Below are 22,225 nucleotides of genomic sequence, written 5' to 3'. Positions count from 1 at the left end.
GCATACTTATAACCTTCATTTCCCCTTTTTTTTCTTCCCCCGAGTTACTTTATCTTTTCTTCCTTCCAAATCCTGCATTGATATATGATCAGACTGCAGTTGGCCATTTATTTTTTTTTTAAGTCAGACATTTTTGTGACACACGTCTGCCGGGTTGCAAAATACTTGCACCAAAGCCAAGCATCTGCTTTTTTTATTAATATATGCTGGGGTCATGCTGCCAGCCTCTAACTCCACAGCACAGGAGGAGCATTTCTCAACAGGCCAGGTCTTTTCCAGCAAGATACTGTCCTGAATCATAAAACACTAAATGAGCATCATTAACGTTCAACAGAAAAGGAGTGACCATGTCTGCCCTCCTTTGACTGCTTTGCACTTCAAAGACACTTATCTCACTTCGCCTTCCTTGTACTGAATTGCTGGCTTCTGGGAAGCCCAGGACAAATCATACTCCCTAAAGCAAAACCTCACACAGGCATGGATATGGTTATAAAACCCCAAATGTTCTGATTGGTGATGATATAAACCCTCCTCCACCAAGCAAGGAACATTCTCACTTCCTGGGACATTATGGAAGCCACAATTTTAGCTATATTCTAGGTAGCTCCCCACCCCCACCCAGGAGTGGCTATGCAGAAAGAGAAAGGCTCTCTGCCTATTGAACCATCTCTCCAGCACCCCGGTTTGAAGGTGCGGCATTTCTGATCCACATTCCCTGCTATGCAGGTCACCATTCCCAGCCCCACTTGCTTGCCCTACTGAATAACAGCTACAGAACGTACAGAAGAGGAAATAAGCTGTACCAATTACCCTGCTTTGACGTGAGCAACTCTGGTTTCTAACCCAGCTGCTTTCAGATATACAGAACACCTTCCTGAGCACACAGGTTTCTGCAGCATCTGTTTCTTAGTCTTTGCTGGGCTTCCCTCTGAAAAAGAGTATTTAACACTTCCCCTTGGAGCTCACTGTCTACTCAGTGGCAAACCAGCCAGCTTCTGATGGAAGCAAATTTCTTTGAAAGATCCTGTCTATCTGGGCAAACTGCACTGTTGGAGGAATAACAGCAACAACAATCTGGCTTCAGAGTATCCTGCCGCTTCAGAGATTTACTGGCAAAGATAATGATCTGTACCGAGATTCCCTGAAACGCTGCTATCCTGGAGACAGTTCAGTCCTCGGAGCATAGCATCGCACTCCAACAGCCGCACCTTGAAATGCAGCTGCCACCCATGGTACATATTAGCCAGTTAGTCAACAACACCAAAGGGGAGGTTGCCAACTCCTTCAAAAAATGTGCAGAGATGCCGGTTTATCAAGTGGCAGGGACGAATCTTGCAACAACTATTTAAACATTAACAAGGCTGCCCTCATGCTTTCTATTGCCATTTTGGTCATTTACTTTCATGGAGACCTGAAACTCCATATGTATGCCAGTGAGTTTACATGGACTTCTCCTGTATTTATGTATTATGTTCGCAAGAAGTCGTTAAAGGAATGTTAAGGTTGCAAGACAGGCACTGAACATTAGAAATGCTGAACTGAAGGTGGATTCTGCCCCCTCACCCCTTAATTTATCCTCTTGTGCCTTTGTATTATTTCAACAGTCATTAATTCAGCAAAGCACTCAGGAAAGTGCTTTTGATCTTTCATCACAGGCTGCAGCTTTATTATTAAGTAAGGGCGAGGTTGAGATTTGGACTATACAGTCTGCACAGGCATGCTTGGGGATATTAGAACCCTGTTTGGGCTTGCTGGCTCGTGAATTACTCCAAGCCTGCAGGAGTAACTGGGCTAGGCCACCCAGTTGCACCATCATATTCATTCCCCAATCAAGCAGGCAGGAAATAATTGGGAAGTGAGTGATATTTTATCTCCACATTAGCCAGCCCATTCAAATGGGTTAGGTGGTGCTGTCACTTGCTCCAGTCTCCCTTGCTGAGGACTGTACATAAACACACTGCCTGTCCTTTGGGCTTTCTAAAGAATGGATTTCCTGTACTTTTGCCCTCTGCACAGCAAACATGTATACAATGAGCAGTGACCTTGACCGTGATTGAGCCATGCGGTGCCTGTGCAGGTGGCAGGTTAAACTATTATGAGAATACATGAGCCCCTTGTTCCCCTGTCCAGAGAGAGAAGAATCTAGGGAGAATGGGTAGAGCAACAAACAGCCCACTCTTCAACTCTGATTTGCAGCCTGTAACTTTCCAAAGCTGAAGTGAGCAAACGCAGTCACAGAACCTTCAAGGCTGGTTAAATAATTTCAGATTGGCTCTGCTGTCAGGCTGTAAAATACTTAACAAATGGGAAGAGATCCCAAGGGTAACCTTTTCAGCCTGCTGGTATTGAAAAGGAAGTGTTCTTTTTTCAGGAGTTTCTAGCCGAACTCAGCAGTTGTTAGATCTTTTTTAAAAGATTAGCCCATTTCTCACCTCGGGCTCAGTCCCAGTTTCTCGATGCTAAGGAGACTGACCCAGCAGATCTGAAAGGGAGGAACTAGCACTTCTCTTCATTTCTCATCAGATTTATAGGACTAGCTGTTGCCTTTCCAATAACCTTATATTAGTTCAATTTGTGCACCTGGCAGGGCTCCCTGTGCTTCTTGGAAGTGACCCTTTGTGTCTTCTTGAGGGGCAGATGGGCACAAAGTCTTTTGACAGGGTGCCACATGTATTCCAAAGCCAATAAGCCAATGCTGATCAACACAACAGTTGGCAGGCCACCTGACTGACTACCATGGTCAGGGTGGAGGGGTTTTGTAGGGCTTGTGGCAAAACCAGATTTTAAGGATGGTTTTAAAGGACAATTAGGTTACTTTGTGTATGTTTTTAGAGAGCATCTTGAATGTGGGTAACTAACCCTGTATTTTGATGGATCTTGAACCAAGTGGTTAGCTAATATTTGGGACTTTGCTAAGTTACTTCTACTAAGAAGAGAGATACAAGCTACGCATTTCTTTGGCATAACCCTGTTTATCTATGAGGGACATTCACAAAGTCCTTGGACCGCTGTGAACAGTAGCACAAAACTACACCAGGCAGTTTGCTTTGCTCAGGAATCTGAGCTTGCATCTCCGCAGGTACTGTGCCCAAAAGCAGTTCTGTCTGTCTTGCCTTCTTCCCAGGGCCTCACTCAGAATATTTTTTTTCTGCTGTTTGCTCACTATCTCCCTGCTTTCTGAGGGCTGCTAGGTACAAGGAGCAGGATGCCCTTTTTCTGCAGAATATATACTTCTACTCAACCTGGGTAAATTCCATTTGAAAAGCCAGCAGAAGTGAATGCTGCTAGAACTAGCCTTTAACCTGCACAAGGGCTGCAGCTCACAGCTGGCCCTGAGGTGACAGGTTTAGCAGCATTGTGACCCAAGTAGGAGTAGGACAGGTAGGACTTGCTGAGGAGAATTAAGCTTCAGACCTTCTGAGGCATCCCTAACAGGATGGTCAAGAGGACAGGACCCATAAAGCAATGCTGTCAGCCCTGCATCTGCATATCATAGAAGCACAGAAAATTAGGGTAGGAAGGAACCACAGGAGGTCATCTAGTCCAGTATGCTATTAGCTTTCTTGGCAACAAGGGCACACTGTTGGCGCATATTCAGCTTATTGTCCAGTGTAACTGCCAGGTGCTTTTCTGAAGAGCTGCTGCCCAGCCAGTCAGCCCCCAGCCTGTACTAGTGCATGGGATTTTCCCATCCTAAGTGCAGGACCTTGCACTTGTCCTTGTTGAACCTCATGAGATTTATTTTGGTCCAATCCTCCAACTTGTCTACGTCACTCTGACTCTGAGCCCTACCCTCCAGCATATCTACTACTCCCCCCAGCTTGGTGTCATCTGAAGACTTGCTGAGGGTGCACTCTATGTCATTTTCCAGGTTATTGAACAAAACCGACCAACCCCTGGGGCACTCCACTTGATATCAGCTGCCAACCAGAGATCAAGCCATTGATTACTACCCTCTGAGCATGATGCTTCAGTCAGTTTTCTGTCCACCTTAGAGTCGATTCATTCAGCCTGTGCTTCCTTAGCTTCCCTGCGAGAATGTTGTGGGAGACCATATCAAAAGTCTTGCTAAAATCAAGGTAATACCACTTCCGCTGCTCTCCCCGCATCCACAGAACCAGTCATCTCATCATAGAAGACAATCAGGTTGGTCAGGCATGTCTTGCCCTTGGTGTATCCTTGCTGACTATTCCTAATCACCTTCTTCTCCACTGAGTGCTTCAAAGTGGATTGCTTCAGGAACTTCTCCATGATTTTTGCAGGGGCTAAGATGAGGTTGACCAGTCTGTAGTTCCCTGGATCATCCATTTTCCATGTCTTAAATACGGACACTATGTTTGTCCTTTTCCAATCAACTGGGACCATTCATGGTCACCATGAGCTTTCAAAGATGATGGCCAATAGGACTGCATGAAACTTCGGTCCCAGACTCGATTTAGCAGAGATTCGGCCCTATTTGGTGGCCGAATCTCCAAATCCGAATCAAATCAGGAGACCCTTTAATCTCTCCAAATCGATGTGGAGAGATTCAGAAAGATTTGACGTTCAGCCATAGACACAGCTTTAAATGTTTTTTCCACATCCTTCAAGGTACCAGGTGACCAGTGAATGTTGTGATGCTGGGGTGGACGGAGCATCCCACAGGAGTGAGTGTAGGGGGGTGCCCAGTGCGCTCAGCAGCAGACCCGGAAGTGGACCAGAAGCACTTCCAGTCTGCTGGGGAGCACACGGGGGGCCCCCCTGCACCCTCCTGGCTCAGTAACTGGTGCCTCTTGGGTCTGGGGGGGGCACCCAGGGTCCCCCCCATGGCTGATCGCCAAGCTGTGGGAGCATGGAGGGGACCCTCAGCATGCTCAACAGATCTGGCAGTGGACCGGAACTACTCCGGTCCACTGCTGGGTTTGCCACCGAGCACGTGGAGAGCCCCCCCCCCCCCCCACACGCTCCTGTGGGATGCTTCATCCGCCCCACCATTGCAGCACTCATGAGTTGCGCCTGGCACCTCAAGGTATGTAGAAAAAACATTAAAGCTGTATCCATGGCCAAATCAGAGAATCAGCATCAAATCTTCAGATTTGGATTTGGCCAAATCGAATCGGGGATGCTGATCCGAATCAACAAATCGAATCATTGTCCCTGATTCAGGCCAAATCTGAATCAGATACAGCCCATTTTGCACACCCCTAATGGCCAGTGGCTCTACAGCCACATCAAGCAACTCCCTCAGCACCCTTGGGTGATTCCCATCTGGGTCCATGGACTTGTATATGTCCAACTGTTCTTTCACCACTGTTGGCTGCTCACCTCTACCATATCCCAGCATCCCCTGCTATTTTTCACCCTAGGCTTGACCTCTTGCTTTAGTTGAACATTGTTCTTGTTTTTGATAGAGTTCAACCACTACCTTTGAAAAGAACTGGGACATAAACATGCCCCATTGAAAAAGCAGGCAGCTGTGGACTTGTTATTATTTTCAAAATAATTACTGATTAACATCTTATTTGTAATTGTAACTCAGAGACTATATATAAAGAGCTACATCTCACAGAAAAAGGCAGAACAAGAAGTCCTTGCATAAAGGCCCTCAGTACCTTGTGTCAACTCTTCTAGGTTTACATTGCAAAATAAGCCACAATTATACCCATTTTTCAGCCTCTTTCCTGACTAATGAAATCTTTGGAGTCAAACAGTTTGACTCCTATTGGTGCCCTGACAGTACAGCAGAGCAAGTAATTTGCAACAAATTACTTGTTTTCTGAACTTAGGTCTGGTTCAGCTTGATAGTCATCCCTAGACAGCTTATGATTTTCTCAGGTTTATTCATGATTTGAAAACATTTGATGAACCTTAAAAAAAAATCTTGGATGGCAGGCAAGGGCAGATCCAGGATTTCCCAAAGGGGAGTGGGAGAGCAGCAACCCGTACTGCAAACCCATGGTGGCAGCGCCTGCTCCCAACCTTCTCTGTCCCCATCAGTGTGGACACACTTTTTAAGTCCCTAAAGCAAGTGAAAATCCCCTCTCCTAACTAGAGGCACCCCCACTCCCACACCTGCCCCAATTACCTTTCCAGCCACTGCTGCTTTCTCTACTGCTTGAGGGCAAAGAAGCTCTAGAGCCAGCAGGGCTAAGTGGGGTCTGTGCTCAGCTGGGGAGGGGACAGCGGCAGGAAAGTAGCTTCCCCCACCTTGCCTGGAGCAGGGAAAGGGAACCATCCAGCCATTCCTGCTACCACTGTCCGTATCCCTAGCTGAGCCCATCTCCTGCACAGTGGGCAGGAATGGCTCCGATGCTTCCCCACAGCCAGCACAGTGGGGAAATAGGGCAGTGGGGCAGAGAGGTGGCCTGCCTTTGAGCAGCAAGGGGAAGGGAGGAAGGCTTTTCACCTACTTTAGGAACTTAAAAAAGGCCCTGGAGGCTTCCATGGTGCAGTGTGATCCAAAAGAGGGGGCTACCCTCTTTTGGATCACACTGCACCATGGAAGCCTCCAGGGCCTTTTGCACCCCCTCTGGATCCAGCTCTGCAGGTTATTCATGAGTAGCTATTGTGAGAGGTAATTAATTATACTAAATACAAAGGATCTATTCATTTTGATTTAGGACATGGGTTGTGCTGCATTGTTTCCGTTTTCCAGTTAGATAAGTATAATTCTGGTGCAAATATTTGTTTTTGCAGTATCAAAATTCACTTTGCATCAAAGTTTTCTTGTGCTCACATAAATGTTGCTCCTTATACCAGCACTTCTCCCAGCACAATAGATGCCAGCACAACCCCAGCACAATAGATGCCAATTTAATATTTTATGCAACATTTACAGTGGGTTTTTGGTGGTGTTTTATTGTGATAATGTACAACCTTTAAACAGAATAAAAGTGTACATACATGTCCTGCATTATCTTGCTTTTGCTTAAATGGGGCATGTATTATCTTTATTCTATATTTTTAAAGTGCCTTGCATAATGGTGACCTGGTTCCTGGCTAGTGGCATTTGACAAAAATGGAAATAAGTAATATCGATTAAGTTATAATTATAACACATAATGAAAAATACTGTGTTTTCTTGTATAAAATGCACACCTTTTCCACAAAATTGGGGTGCGTGTATTATGCGGGGAGGCTGCTTTTATGCCAGGGTAAAAGCACCCTGCATTGATCCACAGTGTAACAGCTGTTGCTTCACTATTCGGGTAGTCGATGGAGTCAGTTGATTTAATGGTTCGTCATTCTTCACTGCACGAGTTTTAACAATCACGTCTACTGTTCAGTGGTCTTGATGTTCTAATCAAGCTAACTTTTTAAAGGCAATTTGCTGTCTGCTAGCTGCTCCTGGCCTCTTTTTCTCCTATTTCATAGCCTTGGAGACTCCTTAGCTCTTTTCAAAATCATAGCTCTACGCATGGAGACCAGTCTTCTGCAGTAGCTTGTGTTTCAGCTTTAGTTAAAAAGGAAAAGGAGAGTGAGTCACTGAAGATTAGGTCCTGTCCCTGCTCTATGCAGCCATAACTCTGGAAAAATCTCTTTTTCTTCATCCTACCTGTCAATAACACATTGTCTATTATCTTCTGTAGTGTGTTGTATGAAAGGAAAATACAGTGTCCTGGGTGGAATGCATCCATTTATCAATTAAAATAAAATAAAGAGCGCCTGGTTTTGAGTCACCAAAAGATTTTACATTTTCAAGACTATCTTAGATACAGATTTTTCTTCAGGTTTAAAACTACAACAAATGCATCTCTTAATATCAAGCTACAGGAAGAAAAAGCATTCTTTGCAGACACAAACTGTGTATTGAGTGCTTGACTCCAGATAGATGGTATTAGCCGGGATGATCCATTTAAATAGGATGCTTTCTTGGGAATAAATCCCATTTGAAATAATGCAGAGAGCTTAACAAGGAGACCTGGATAAAGAGGGCAATCTGTTTGCTAGAGATACACTCTGTTGAAAGGCACTGCGTAAGTCCAAGTCAGATAGGCATGGTAACAAAACAAACTTGAGAGATGGAAGGTAGACAAATAAACACTCTTAGATTTAAGAAAGGCAAATCAGCTGGTCTTGAGTCCATGAGTGAGCTCCGTACTCCCAAAATCATATCTCCTTCCCTGCCCTTTCCCCTGTATATGAATAAAACCAAGGACTTTCCATTTCATAGCCAAAATCTTTCTAATTAAATTATAGGAATAGATGATAATGGAAAGGGCCTATTTGGCCCCTGGCAAACATTAAGATAATGGTGTGATGGGTAGGGCTGTGCGAAGCTTCAGTCACTGATCTGATTCAGTGGAGATTTGGCCTAATTTGGTGGCCGAATCTCCAAATCCAAATCAAATCAGAGGACACTTTAATCTCTCCGAATTGAATTGGAAACCTCCGAATCTATTTGGAGAGATTCGGAAGATTCAGCAATCTTTAAATCTTTAAAGACACAGCTTTAAATGTTTTTTCTACAAAACTCTAGGTAGCAGGGGCTCATGAACATTGTAATGCTGGGGTGCATGGAGTGTCCCACAGGAGCACAGGGGGGCTCCCCAGTGCACTTGGCAGCAGACCCAGAAGTGGACCAGGCGCACTTCCAGTCCACTTCTGGGTCCACCGGGGAGCATGCTGCCCCCCCCATGCCCTCTCCACTCGGCGACTGGTGACTCTTGGGTCTGAGGAGCACTGGGGTCTCCTCATGGCCTATCGCTGAGCTGGGGGAGTGCGGGGGAGCCCCCAGTGCACTCCCTGGTGGACCTGGAAGTGGACCAGAAGTTCTGGTCCACTTCTGGGTTTGCTGTTGAACATGCGAGGGGTCCCCCCACGCTCCTGTGGGATGCAGTGATCACATGACATGCCTGCTACTGCAAGGTATTTAGAAAAAACTTTTAAAGCTGCATCTATGTCCGAATCACTGATTCTCCGAATAAGCATCAAATCTTCAGGTTTAGATTTGGCTGAATCAAATCAGGGACAGTGATCCAAATCAATGAATCACATCGCGGTCCCTGCTTCAGGCCAAATCTGAATCCAAATCGAATAGGGCCTGCTTCGTACACTCCTAGTGATGGGATTTTGTCCTCAAACCGAGCAGTCGTGAGTCCTGCCATCTACATGTGACATGGCAGGATGTCTAATTGTTGGGATTGCAGCTTGATCCCAACCATGTCATTATTTTAATGGGAAACTTGCAACCCAGTTGGGGCTAGAAAGGTTCCCATCTGAGGGAGCTGAGGGTTTAACACTTCCCTGTACTTGACAGCTCAGCAGAGAGATTTAGCTTATCTCCTGTCCCCAAGCAAGCTGTAGAGCAAGGATTTTTAAAGTGACAGGTTGCAGTGAGTCCTGCAGCTCCCTGTTACCCAGCACCACATTGGTTGCTTTGCCCTGCAGCTCCACAATACCCACAGGCCCATCCGCTGGGTTGGGTTGCCAGCAAGTCATGGGGCTTTCCATGATATGACATGTTGCTTGTATGCCTCATAGCTCCCAAGGGCCCAGTAGAGCTAAAGACGTTTTTCAGTACCAAATTAGCCATTACTTTCTCTTGCATAGATCAGCAAACAGGTCAGGGGTCTGAAGAACCTATAGATGAAGCAATTTGTCCAAAAGTAGAGAATTGGGAACAGAACCCCTGACAAAGGGCTTACTCCTATTCTATGACTGCAGTGGGATCAAGCTGTGCAGTAGAGAGGGAACTGAGTTAAAGGAGTAGATTTTTTAGATTCATCACTTTGTCCCCTGCACCTCTCAGCTGAGGGAATATCTATTAACTTAAATTCTTAGACAAGCCTTATAGCTACCATAAATGGAAGCTGGGAGTTGCCATATTCTGACTATGTTACCTGTCCCTTGCCACACCTTTTACAGCCCCTGGGGAAATCCCTTACCACAAGGAAGTTGCTCTGCTGGCTTTAGGGCTCTTTTATGCAAGCAAAACATGGAGAACTGTATCTTTTAAGACACTTGCAGCTGGAACCAGTTGTATTGTCCAGAAACTCAGGTTACACAAAATTGATCACTGAAGGAAGGAAACTGACTTCTGAGAAACTTCATGGCTCTGAAGGATTTGAAATAATATGTGATGCCATGTGTAAAACTCAGATACCCTCAGTGGGAGAATGGATCAGTTAGAAGAGCCACCCAAGTTGAAACTCTGGAAATGTAGAAGACAAGATTTAAACAGTGCTTCACTTCATATTTGCAAACAAAGAATGTCACTCCCCCAAGGGTACCATTAGAAGGTAATTCAGTTTCTGACATGAACTTGCTTTGAAGCACAAGATAGTTTTTAGTAATTCAAGTTATCTCATGAAGAAAATGCTAACTAGGAAACCAATGCAGAAATGTAAGATTGCTATGGTTTTAAACAGTACAGAAAGAAAGTAAAAACCTAGAAGGCTGGCTTTCTAGCCTTAAATGACTCTTGCAATCCTGGAGCAATCAATCCTTGATTATAGACACATTTGGAATCAAGCCCCCCCCACACACACACACAGATCACTGGAAGGCAAAATTAACACTTTCTAAAGCAATTAGAATTTGCCAAGAAAAGAATATCCCTTGGTCACTGGGTTAACAGTGGTCTGGCACCACCCAGGATAGAAAATCCAAAATGCTACAAGACATACCTGATTCACAGAAATTTTTTTAAGGTTACCATACATGTAGGTTTTCCTGGACATGGAATCTTTTTTGGCACTCTGTTCTCCTGTCTGGTTGGGTTTTTAAAATGCAAGCATATGCCCGGGTTTTTGCTCTGCCTCTGGCTTTTCCCAGGCACTTCCAGTTTGGCTGCTTGGGGCTGGGGGCAGTGGGGCAAGGTGACTGGCACATGGGCCCAACAGCTGCTCACAGTAAGAGAGCCACAGACACAGAGAGAGAGTGTGTGTGTGCGCCTGCGTGTGAGCTGCATGGGCAGCAGGGCTGGAGGGCACAGGGGCCTGTGGGTTGGGAGTGAGGGGCACCAGCGGGGTAGGCAGAGGTAGGGGGCTGCAGGTCAGGAGTGAGGGGCACTGGCAGGGCTGGGGGAGGGGGCAGGGGGCTGCAGGTTGGGAGTAAAGGGTACTGGGAGGGCTTAATGGGGGTAGGGGCTGCAGGGCTGGGAGACAGGGTACAGTGGGTCAGGAGTGAGAGGCAGCAGCAAGGCTGGTGGCGGGGCTGTGACTTAGGAGTGAGGGGCAGAGGCATGATACAGGCATATCACTGCCCACCCCCACAATAATATATCCCTTTCCTCTCTCCTCTGCTCACTTCCCCCTCCACAGGTGTCCTCTTTTTTATACTGGAAATATGGTAACCCTAGGTTTATGAAACTGAAAGGCTGAGTCCACAAAATAATCATCTAGTAAAAGAGGGAAGTGGAATGGATTACATCAGCTGGCCATAGCGCCAGCCAAGTGACCACAGCAACAGTGAAGAGAGTGACAATAAAACCAGTAGCCCAGAGGAAGTCTTCGTGGAGCAGTGGACAGCATTGCAGCAAAGACAAATGAAACACTTAACTTGGATACAGGTGCAGAAGCCAAGAAAGAGGTTATATTCACAGGGAAAGAAAAGCCACAGCAGTAGAAGATAAATGAGCATATTAAAGGATTATGATGGTGGTCTTGTCTCACTGAGGAAGTATGTGAATTAAATGTATAGGTGTATAACAAAGGGAAAAGATGCAGCTCTCAGTGGTATCAAAGGAGAGGAAAAATACCCATTATGGAGTTAAAAATTTGTCAAGCTTGGATCTCATCCATCATTGGAGAAGTATGAGCCAAGACAGTCAAGGAAGATTTCAGAGATGTCTTCTAGGGGATAAGGAAGCTGTCAGAGTACAGGACAGAGCTGAAGATGCCCAATTCATCTTACACTTCATGCCCTTAAGGACATTCCTCTTGCCCAAAGGCAGACTAAAAGGGTTCAAAGGATGGAGCCTTTGTTTGTGCATGATGCATCACCTTTACTCTGGAAGGTACCCTTAGAAAACAAGAGCATACATTTCTGCAAATTTAATATCAACTTTGGGAGACATTGTTTCCTTGAACTGCTCAGTACCCAGGACTACATTCAAAGTGTTTTTCGTAGGAAATGACAATAAAGCAGCCTTACAGATCAGTGTGTGTGCCCACTTAATCAACCCTTGACTTAAATTGGGGAAGAGGTGGCTGGCACAATCCATAGGCCATTTACCATTGCCTCCTGAAGCACAATTTGTGAATCATTGATATATAATGTGCTATGATCTAGATCATGTCCAGCTGGTGGCCCCGTGCAAGTCCTGAGGTTCTCTGGCTGTTGCTGTACTCATTGCTCTGGCTGCTGCTGCAGTCAGGATCTCCAGGCTCCCTCTCCCTTTTCTGGCTTTCACTTCCTGCCTTCACCCCGAGAGCCAGGGGCTGGAGGAGCCTACAGCTAAGGTAGTGGGGGGAAGTGCTACCTGCCCGTGCCGTGCAGTAGTAGGGGCACCCACACAACCACCCATGTGCACAGTAGGGGGTACTGTCCACCTGCCTGGCCACATGGTGCAGTTTAGAGGGGGCTGCCTACCCACATAGAGCCAGGGAAGGTTGTAAGGGGGGGGCTGTGGTGCCACTGCTGGTGCAACCCCCGTGGTGCATGGCTTCTGCTGACATAGCCCCCATGGTGTGTGGACCCCAGTTGCTAAAACCTGGACAGCTCTGCCCTAGGTAGATGATATTTTCATCTGAGGAACAGAAAGACAAGAGGGCCTGATCATCTTTTGGGAAAAGCCAGTGCTGTTGGGCTAAAGCTGAACAAAAATTTAAGTTGTACTGGAGACAACACAGCAAGATGTGTAGATAGATTTCAGTAAGCTAAAAACATAACTACCATGCCTGCCCCAGCAGACAAAGGATGGGTATAAACATTCCTTGTGAGGGAGAACTATGGAGGGAAACTTGAACCTAATTGAGTCACATGAACCAGCAGGCTGAGTACTGCTCTGCTGAGCTGCTTGATGGGCATGGGGTTCATAGATTCATAGAGGTAGGGTCAGAAGGGACCTTGTAGATCATCAGGTCTGACCCCCTGCTCTGGGCAGGAGAGAAAAACCGGGCTCAAAAGACCCCAGCCAGGTAGCTATCAAGCCTCCTCTTAAAGAATCCCAGGGTAGGAGCCAGCACCACTTCCCTTGGAAATTGGTTCCAGATCCTAGCCGCCCTGACAGTGAAGCAGTGCCTTCAGATGTCTAGTCTAAACCTACTCTCTAACAACTTGTGGCCGTTATTCCTTGTTACCCCAGGGGGAGGCTAGGGGGAACAAGGTCTCTCCCAAACCCTGCTGGTCCCCCCTAGTGAGTTTATAGATGGCCACCAGGTCCCCCCTCAGCCTTCTCTTGTGGAGGCTGAACAGGTTCAGGTCCCGTAGCCTCTCCTCATAGAGCCTGCCCTGCTGTCCCTGGATCATGCAGGTGGCCCTTCTCTGGACCCTCTCAATGCTGTTCACATAACTCCTGAAGTGGGGCGCCCAGAACTGAACACAGTACTCCAGCTGTGGCCTGACCAGTGCCGCAAAGAGGGGGAGTATCACCTCCTTGGACCTACTAGAGATGCATCTGTGGATGCATGACAAAGTACGGTTAGCCCTACTGACCATGACCTTGCATTGTCGGCCCATGTTCATCCTGGAGTCCATAATGACTCCAAGAGTTCTTTCTGTCACTGTGCTCTTGATAAGGGGGTTTCCCAGCTTATAGGTGTGCTGCTGGTTTCTACTGCCTAAGTGCAGCACCCTGCACTTGTCAGTATTGAAACCCATCCTATTTTTGTTAGCCCACCCCTGTAACCTGTCCAGGTCCTGCTGTAAGCTGTCCTTCCCTACTAGTGTGCCCACCTCACCCCAAATCTTGGTATCAGCAAATTTAAACAGGCTGCTTTTCACCCCATCATCCAAGTCATTAATAAAGAAATTGAACAGTGCGGGCCTGAGGACCAAGCCCTGGGGGACTCCACTGCCCACTTCCCTCCAGGTCGAAAAAGACCTGTTCACCACCACCCTCTGAGTATGACCCTTCAACCAATTTGCAATCCATCTGACTGTGTAGGCATCAATGCCACAGTCACCTAGTTTTTTAATGAGAATGGGGTGAGAGACCGTGTCAAAGGCCTTGCTGAAGTCCAGAAAGCCTACATCCACCGTAACACCTGTGTCCAGTGATTTTGTGACCTGATCATAGAAGGCAATCAGGTTGGTTTGACAGGACCTGCCCCTAATGAAACCATGCCAGATGCTCTTAAGCATCATCCCTGCTGCTGACCCATCACAGATGTGCTCCTTGATAATCTTTTCAAAGAGTTTCTCCAGGATTGAAGTAAGACTAATGGGCCTATAGTTGCCCGGGTCCTCCCTCTTCCCGTTTTTAAAGATGGGGACCACGTTGGCTTTCTTCCAGTCATCTGGCACCTGGCCAGAGCGCCACGAGTGCTCGTAAAGCTGTGCCAGGGGCCCCGCAATAACCCCTGCCAAGTCCCTCAACATCCTGGGGTGGAGAGCATCTGGACCTGCTGATTTGAACACGTCCAGCCCCTCCAGAAGCTCTCTAACCTAGTCCTCCCCGACCTTAGGCCTGGAGGAATTTCTCCCAAGTCCGTCTGGAGTCTTGGTCACGGAGTCCCGGTCCCTGCACAAGAAAATGGAGGCAGACACTTTGTTAAAGAAGTCTGCTTTCTCCTCTGGTGCAACCACCAGATTGCCGCGCATATCCTGCAGGGGCCCTACGTTACCCGGTGCCTTCTTCATTCTCCCTATATATTTAAAAAAGGACTTTTTATTATCTTTGATCTTGATAGGAAATCTTAAAGGCCCATTCCTGAGGTTCTATGACAATGACTGCAATGTGAAACTGCCTGCAGGTGTCTCCAAGATGGAATACTGGTAAAACCCTTTTTTCAGCAGTATGTTCAAAACTGTAGATGAGTGGCTTATACATCATGGACACAAAGAAAAACTAAGTGCCATTATGTTCAGTACAGAGAGAGCCTTTTATCTCTGTCCATGCTTCATATCTGTGTCTGACTCTGAAATTTGCTATGAACTATTTTGGCCTTTGTTGAAAGAGGCCAAACACCCTCCTCTCATGTGGGGCAGCTTATTCCCAATCTCTGTTATCAATTTAGGGAGCATTTAGTACTAGATGGGGTTTTGTTAAAAGGCACCAGCATGGTGATTCCTAAGGTGGGGGTGGGGTACAGAAACATGCGGAAAGTTCATGCTTGAAAAATGTAGGGGAAAATCTGAAGACATTTCATATGCCCTCTAATGGAACAGTAAATTGAAGTATCTGTTAAAGCTTGTTATGTAACAGAAATACGGACCAGGTCAAGAGAGAGAACCTATGTTGGCGGCATAAGAAAAATGAAACAAAGGCAGCATAGATTTACTCCCAGCACCACCCTTTCCTTAGCCAACAACTTACTCTGGATTATTCTTGCTTCCCTGTGATAGTAGTAATAGAAGATGCTTCAGCTAAAGAGGTATGTACATATTAAGTGCATTTTTGCTAGACAAGACATATCTGGCAATGGGCCACAATTAAATAAGCATGATAAAATAGTTTGCTGTGAGGTATGGATTGAGACGTATTAGTCCCCATTATCCCCAGTCTAACAGTTCAGTGGCACATGGTGTCAAAACAATGAAGTGCCTACTTTTAAAAAGTGCAGTGTCAGACTGATCCATAATTAGCACTGTTAAATTACAGAATGACACCAGTGAAGCATGGATTGTCACCTGCTGACATCTTGTGCAACATAAAGCCAAGAACAAGAATACCTGCATTGTTAGAAACTGTCAATGGCCAGAGGGATAGACAAGGCAAAACAGTTTGATTTGAGGTCCTGGTAACTACCACTTCATGAAAGCAATGTTGCACGTATCTACAATAGGAAATGATAGTTGAAACAAGAATGATGTTGGGACAGTCACTCCATGCAGATACATAATATGGTGAAACAAGCAATAGCTTCTCCAAATCCCAGAAGGCAGGGAGATAACAGGCACTGAGTCAGCTGTTTTGCCTAAGGTCTGAGTGAGGCAAAAACTAGTGCAGGTTGGAATGGCTGAGCCCTGCAAAATGACATCGCTAGGACAAATTGACTTATTGCTACTTGATAGTAGTGCTGATGTCCCAAGAGGGACCTGAAGGTCTGCACAAAACCTGGGGAATCTCTGAGACTAATTAAATACTGTCAGTTAGTACTTGAAATTCTGGATTACATTCATGTTAGTTACTGTGTGCGCTCAAGGAAGGAAGAGGTGCACATTTTAAAGGGTCTGAGGCCAGTTGTGTAAACTGAGACCATGATTGTGCAGATTCTGGTGGTGCAATGCTGGGCAGTTTGAACTTGGGATAAGTCTGTGTAGCGCAATGCAGAGCTGTGACAAGGTACTCCAGGAACAGTAGGACCATATTAACATAGTGTCTCACTCTTGTGTTAAGTAGCCTTGCTAACATGGCTATAGTTTCCAAAATCCCAGTTATTTTTGCACAGCACTGCATTGTTCCATGTAGACATAACTCTCAAACACTGAATGAAGCAGACCTCTGCTAGACCTCTTGGCTCTGAGTGATTGTGAAGATAAGGTAAAAGATATGCCTCGATTCCTTTTACATAAGATGTATCATCTTTGATTTACTTTGACAATATTATTATCTATCGTAGGGGGCAGTTCAGTCCTGCAGTGATATAAGCATATGGTTATTTTCATGGAAAGTGTTCATCCAATTCCTTTGAAGTCAGTGGGGCAGCTCACTGTTTGTAAAGTTCTGCACGTGTAAAAATCTGCAAGATTACGGCTGATATAGTGCCAAGGTGCCCTTCCTGGAATGCATCTCCCTAGTTCCTCCTATGTCACAAAAATGTATCATTAAAAATATCATTTACCAGCAACTTCTACATCCTGCTCTTGCAAATACCACATATACTTCCTGTATTAAGAGTATTTAGAGGCTTCTAAATTCATCATATCTTTAGCATCAGTTAGTGTTACTTCAGTTTCAAGTATGCAGGGTCTCTGCATGCATAAGAAAGTCATGATTAGAGGCCTCAGTGAAAACTGAGCCTCTTTGTGCTAGGTGCTGTTCAAACATACAAGGACAGGACCTGCCAAGCAGGTGAGACAGAAAAAGGAAATGTTATCTCCATCTTACATCTGAGGAGCTGAGGAGTAGAGAGATTCAGTTACCTGCCAAAGATCACACAGGGTGTCTGGGACAGAGCTGCAATCCAATTCAAGTGTTCTGAACACCATGGTAGTATCTGAACTGTGATATTACCTTTTCTTCAGTCAGCATGACTTAGTGAATAGAGTAATGAGCTGGCATATAAAAGGTTTGGGTTCCCATTCCTGCCTCTACCACAGTTTTACTGAGTAATCATTGGCAAGTCATTCCACTGCTTCTTCCTTCAGTTTCCTCATCACTAAAAAGTGGATAACCTGCTTTTCATTATAAAGTACTTTCAGATGTAGTACTAAATGTACTTGATATTAAAGGAAATGACCACATAAAAAAATCTTGTCCAACTTTTCATTGTATAAATAATTTATTTAAGTTCACAGCCTCATGTTTGTATCATTAAAAAAAAAGAGAAAAGATGGAAGGAACAGAGGATATATGGCAGGGTAATATGAAATCAGAGTAGGCAGCATGGCATTTTTTCTCAAGTTCCAACACTAATAGGTACAGTGTGAAGAGAAAGTCAGAAATGTGACTGGCATCTTGTGACATCTGCTAGAAAAGAAATACTCAAACCTCCTTTTGAGAAGACACAATCTTGAGAAAACCCACATTTGTTTTAATAGTAGACTGGGTAAAGCTCTTTTTTCTGTGCACTTAACCGTCATTGTTTCAGTCATCTTTATCAGGCCAATTGCAGATGACAGTGCAGTTGAACATTATCACTGAACAGAGAAACATGCATTACAGTACTGAAATGTCATAGAAATACTGTTACTTATTGGAAAACTATTTTTAAGTTATTGCAAAAATGTACCTTTAGTGGCAATGGCCCTGGACCAGCATAGTATCTATCTAGCAGAGTATTTAAGTATACACTTAAATGCTTTGCTGGATAGGATTAACTGGGACCAGTTTGCCTTACTGTGCAAAAAGGACCTGATCCTGCAGACACATATTTATTTGCACGATATTTATTTGCACGAAGAGTGCCACTGAAATCAATTAAATCTGCATGCATAGTTACTTATTGGTGCTTATGTCTGCATAATCAGGACCACAATCTGGATAGTAGACAAAATATCACAATTAATTCCTATGTTTATTGTCTTAAAGCAAGGTTTTTATTCAAAGGATTACATTTTATCCCCAGCTACTGTAAAGATCAGACAACAGTTGCAGCATTTGGCTTCTGTGGTGTCACAAAATGAAGGTTTGCACTTTCTCTCCTGTGGAACTACCAAATGTCAAAAGTGCTTAAGAGTGTTGTGTGTGAAGAAAAGAAAAAAAAACCCGACAAAAGTCCAGAGCCGCCTCAAATAATGGGACCAGCCCATTCATTAGATCCAGGAACAAGTCACTGCTCATGTAAACTGGAATTCTGCAGGCATATAAATACTACTTGGTTTCAGTATCCGATTTCTACAAAATGCTACTTGGAAGGTACCGAGTTCATCGATAAGGGGAGAATCAGCTGCCTGAAACTCCCTGGGTTAAGTCTTTGTCTGTTTGGTGTTTTCCACAGCTGTAATTTAGGACCTGCATTCAAGCAGGAATGCCAGTAATTGGCTTGCCAGAAATGACCATGTTAAAACAAAATTTTCCGCAGGTACAAAAGAGTCACTGGAGATGTTCAAATCCTGAAAATTAGCTCTCATTTCCAAACACCCTTCTTGTGAAATTATAAGGGTAAAGACGGTGGTTTACTCAGTGAGGTGGTCTCCTGGAGAGAGAACAGGGGGGAAAAAAAACACTTCTATTCATTACCAGTCTGGTTCTTCACCCATCAACTTCAATGGTGAAGGGCCAGAATCTTGCTAAACAATACAAGGTTCAATCTTCCATCAGTGAGGTCAATAGAAGCAAGACAGTACTTGTACAGCAAATTCATAATTGGCTCAAATCTGCCTTTAACATGTGATTTGTAAGTAGGGCTCTCAACATGAATGTATTTAGAAATCGTTTTATTAAAAAAATCACTCCAATTTTCCCAGCCATTTTTCTGCCCTCCCCTGCCCTTTTCAGGCAGACATCTTTCTAATTCTTCCTACTGGGGGTGGGGGGTATAAATTTATCTTAGCCATTCATAGTTTTGTATTCTGTTAGCCAAAGCACTGGTTGGATTCACAGACCCTGCTTATATTCAAGTTTAACTACCACTGGCCTAAATCTTTTGTGTTCATCCATTGCTTTCATACTGATGCAATGAGTGGACAGTTGGAGGCCTAGAATCCAACACTGTAGTGAGGTTTTTTTTCCCCACAGAAAATATAAATTGGACAAACCAGCTTGATCCAAATTAGACAAAAGAAACATACCTCTACCAGTAGGTTACAGTGATATAAAAGGGTGTGAGAAAGACCTATTCCTTCTCATTACAATAGGACACAGGCTCTGTTAAAAATACACCTTTGATAATGTGACAAGAGATGTGAACACCCTTCATGGCAAAGTTCATACAGAACCCCTTGGAAGCAAATAGCTTCAAACTCAGCACCAAGTCAGCAGCTGGTCACAAACCATCCAGCTGGTTATAGCTTTAAATTCCATGTGGATCAATACATTTTTCTGTTTTTCCAAGGATGATGTGCACCCACGAGCAATTCCCCTTTAAGCACGCAGACTGCTACTGCAAGCAGCAGTGTATCATTCATTCACTGCTCTCCTACCTTTTGTTAGTCTGATTTTTTTTTTCCAATTCATTTTTGGTGACCGTAACCTGCAAGTGGACCGAATCCAAGTGGTCTGGGGAGATGGCTGGTGTCAGCCCTGAGAAGCAGTTCTCCCCAGAGGCCAACGTCCACCATTAAGCAACAGGGATCAGTATGTGTTTTCCTTTTCCTACCCAGGTTTTCCAATTGCAGACAGGTCCCTCAGCATCCACTGCTCCCTGAAGCATTATTTCTTCAGCTCCGCTTTCCCCAGAAGCCCTTCCCTTAGCCCCATATACACATACACAGACTTAAAAAAAAATACAAGTTCCCAAGCCAGGAGCACACCCTCTCTCAAGCAGGGTCCTGCCCTGTTCTGTCCAGCTCCTGGGCTTCCTTGTCCCACGGGTACACCAAGGAAAAAGTCCTTCCCTCCAGAGGACGGAGTGACCCGGGGAGTGGCTCCTCAGGGAGTCCATGGGCCCCCAGCAGCTTCCTCCTGGGGGGGCTTTGGCTCATCCTGGTGGCTTTGGGGCCGAGGAGGGCAGCCAGGCCAGCCCCAGCCAGCAGCTCGCCCAGGTTGAGAAGCGGACGCGGGGAGAAGAAGGTGGCCTGAGCCATGCCCCTCTCAGTCTGCGTGGGGCAGAGGCTGGTGGGCATCCAGTGAGCCAGGGTTTGTTCCTCTGTCCCGATCCGGCACCAGCAGGCTCGGCTCGGGGTCCCACTGGCTCTGGCGGCCTCCTCCCCTTTACCGTTTCTTCTTCTGCTTGAGGGACTTCCTACGCTTGAGGATCATCTCGTAGAGCTTGTCCATGCCCTCGGTGAGGCCCTCACCGATGATGGCGCAGGCGGGCTGGATGTGGTAGGTGGTGGAGGGCGCCAGCTCGTGCAGCGCCAGCTGCTTCTCGATCTCGGCCACGGGCAGCGACTTGGGCAGGTCCTGCTTGTTGGCGATGACCAGCAGGGGGGTGCCCTGGTTCTCGGCGAACTTGGTCACCTTGTGCAGCTCTGTCTTGGCCTCCTCCAGCCGGTCCACGTCCACCGAGTCCACCACGTAGATGATGCCATCGGTGCAGCGGCTGTAGGACTTCCAGAGCGGGCGCAGCTTCTCCTGGCCGCCCACGTCCCAGAAGTGGCAGCTGATGCCCTTGGCCGTGCCGTTGCTCAGCTTGATCTTCTCCGTGTTGAAGCCGATGGTGGGCACCGTGTTGACGAACTCGTTGAACTTGAGGCGGTAGAGCACCGTGGTCTTGCCCGCCGAGTCCAAGCCCAGCATGACGATGTGCAGGGACTGGAAGGCGGAGATGTTGGACGAGATGTTCCCCATGGCGCCCGCGGCTCCCGCCAGCTGCTCAGCGCGCGCCCATCCCCGCCGCGCCGGGGCCGGCGCCCAGCCCGCGAGCCCGGGGCCGGGCGCGGCTCCCCCCCGCCGCGGAGCAGCCGCAGCCCGGCTCCGCCGCCATCCGCCGCCCGCCCAAGCACCGCTCCGTGTGCCGCCCCGTGTGTCTGGGCGCGCGGGCAAAGCACTGCAGCCCGCCCGCCTCGCCCCGCCCCGCCCCGTCCCGCCAGCCCCGCTTAAAAGGGCGACGCCGAGCGGAGCGGGGGCCGGGCGAGGAGGCCAGGCCCGGAGCCGGCGACCAGCACAGAGCGGCGCCTTGACTGACGGAAGAGCGCCCCCTCCTCCTGCGCTCGCCCCCTCCGCACGGTCCTGTGCCGCCCTCTGAGCGCCCCTCGCTCACACACCGTCCCTCCTGCAGCCCTGCTCCAACCTACCGCACGCCGCAGCCCTCCTTAACAGCCCTTCAGGGCACCCCGCCCCCCATGCACACCCTCCTTATTAGCCATTTTCATCCCTCGGAGCACCCCGCCAGACGCACACCCCTCCTTAATATAGATTATCATCCCCCGGAGCCCCTCACCACGCCACACCCACATGCGCACCCTCGGAGCACCCGGCCACACAGACACTCCTCCTTAGCATCAGCCATCATCCCTCAGAGCATCCCTGACATGCACACGCCCCTTGGCATCCATTATCACCCCCCAGAGCACCCCACTACACACACATACGTGCACACGTGCACACCCTAATATCAGTGATCATCCCGCAGAGCACTCCACACACATACACCCACATGCACACCCCTTTAATATCCATTATCATTCCTCAGAGCACCCCACTACACACACACACACACCCCCTCCCTAATATCAGTGATCATCCCTCAGAGCACCCCCCCAACACCCACCCACCCACATGCATATCCTCTTTGATATTCATTATCATCCCTCAAAGCACCCCCCCGCACCCCCCCCACATGCACACCCTCCTTTATATCCATTATCATCTTTCAGAGCTCCCCACCGCACATTTACACCTCTCTTTAATATCTGTTTTCAGAGCACACCCCTA

The 22,225-nt window shown here is 46.8% G+C and overlaps 1 protein-coding gene and 1 long non-coding RNA gene across 3 annotated transcripts in view; one reads left to right on the top strand and one right to left on the bottom strand.

Annotated features, from left to right (window-relative positions):
• Positions 1–11,956, top strand: part of LOC149867221 (uncharacterized) — a 306,230-nt gene extending 294,274 nt beyond the window's left edge. For both annotated transcript variants that reach the window (XR_016441617.1, XR_016441618.1), the window contains exon 4: positions 11,244–11,956. This is a non-coding gene — a long non-coding RNA (uncharacterized LOC149867221). The remainder of the gene's footprint in view (positions 1–11,243) is intronic.
• Positions 11,957–18,262: 6,306 nt separating this feature from the next.
• Positions 18,263–21,356, bottom strand: ARL4C (ARF like GTPase 4C). The gene has a single exon (XM_090044992.1). It carries the CDS (start codon positions 21,137–21,139, stop codon positions 20,561–20,563), a length of 579 nt encoding a protein of 192 aa, XP_089901118.1. The 5' UTR covers positions 21,140–21,356; the 3' UTR covers positions 18,263–20,560.
• Positions 21,357–22,225: the final 869 nt, after the last annotated feature.

This window comes from Crocodylus siamensis, chromosome 4 (genome assembly GCF_052110815.1).
Source record: "Crocodylus siamensis isolate JL-2025a chromosome 4, ASM5211081v1, whole genome shotgun sequence".
NCBI classification, from domain to species: domain Eukaryota; kingdom Metazoa; phylum Chordata; order Crocodylia; family Crocodylidae; genus Crocodylus; species Crocodylus siamensis.
The sequence above is the reverse complement of the archived record's forward strand: the minus strand, read 5'-3'. Positions and strand labels throughout refer to the sequence as shown.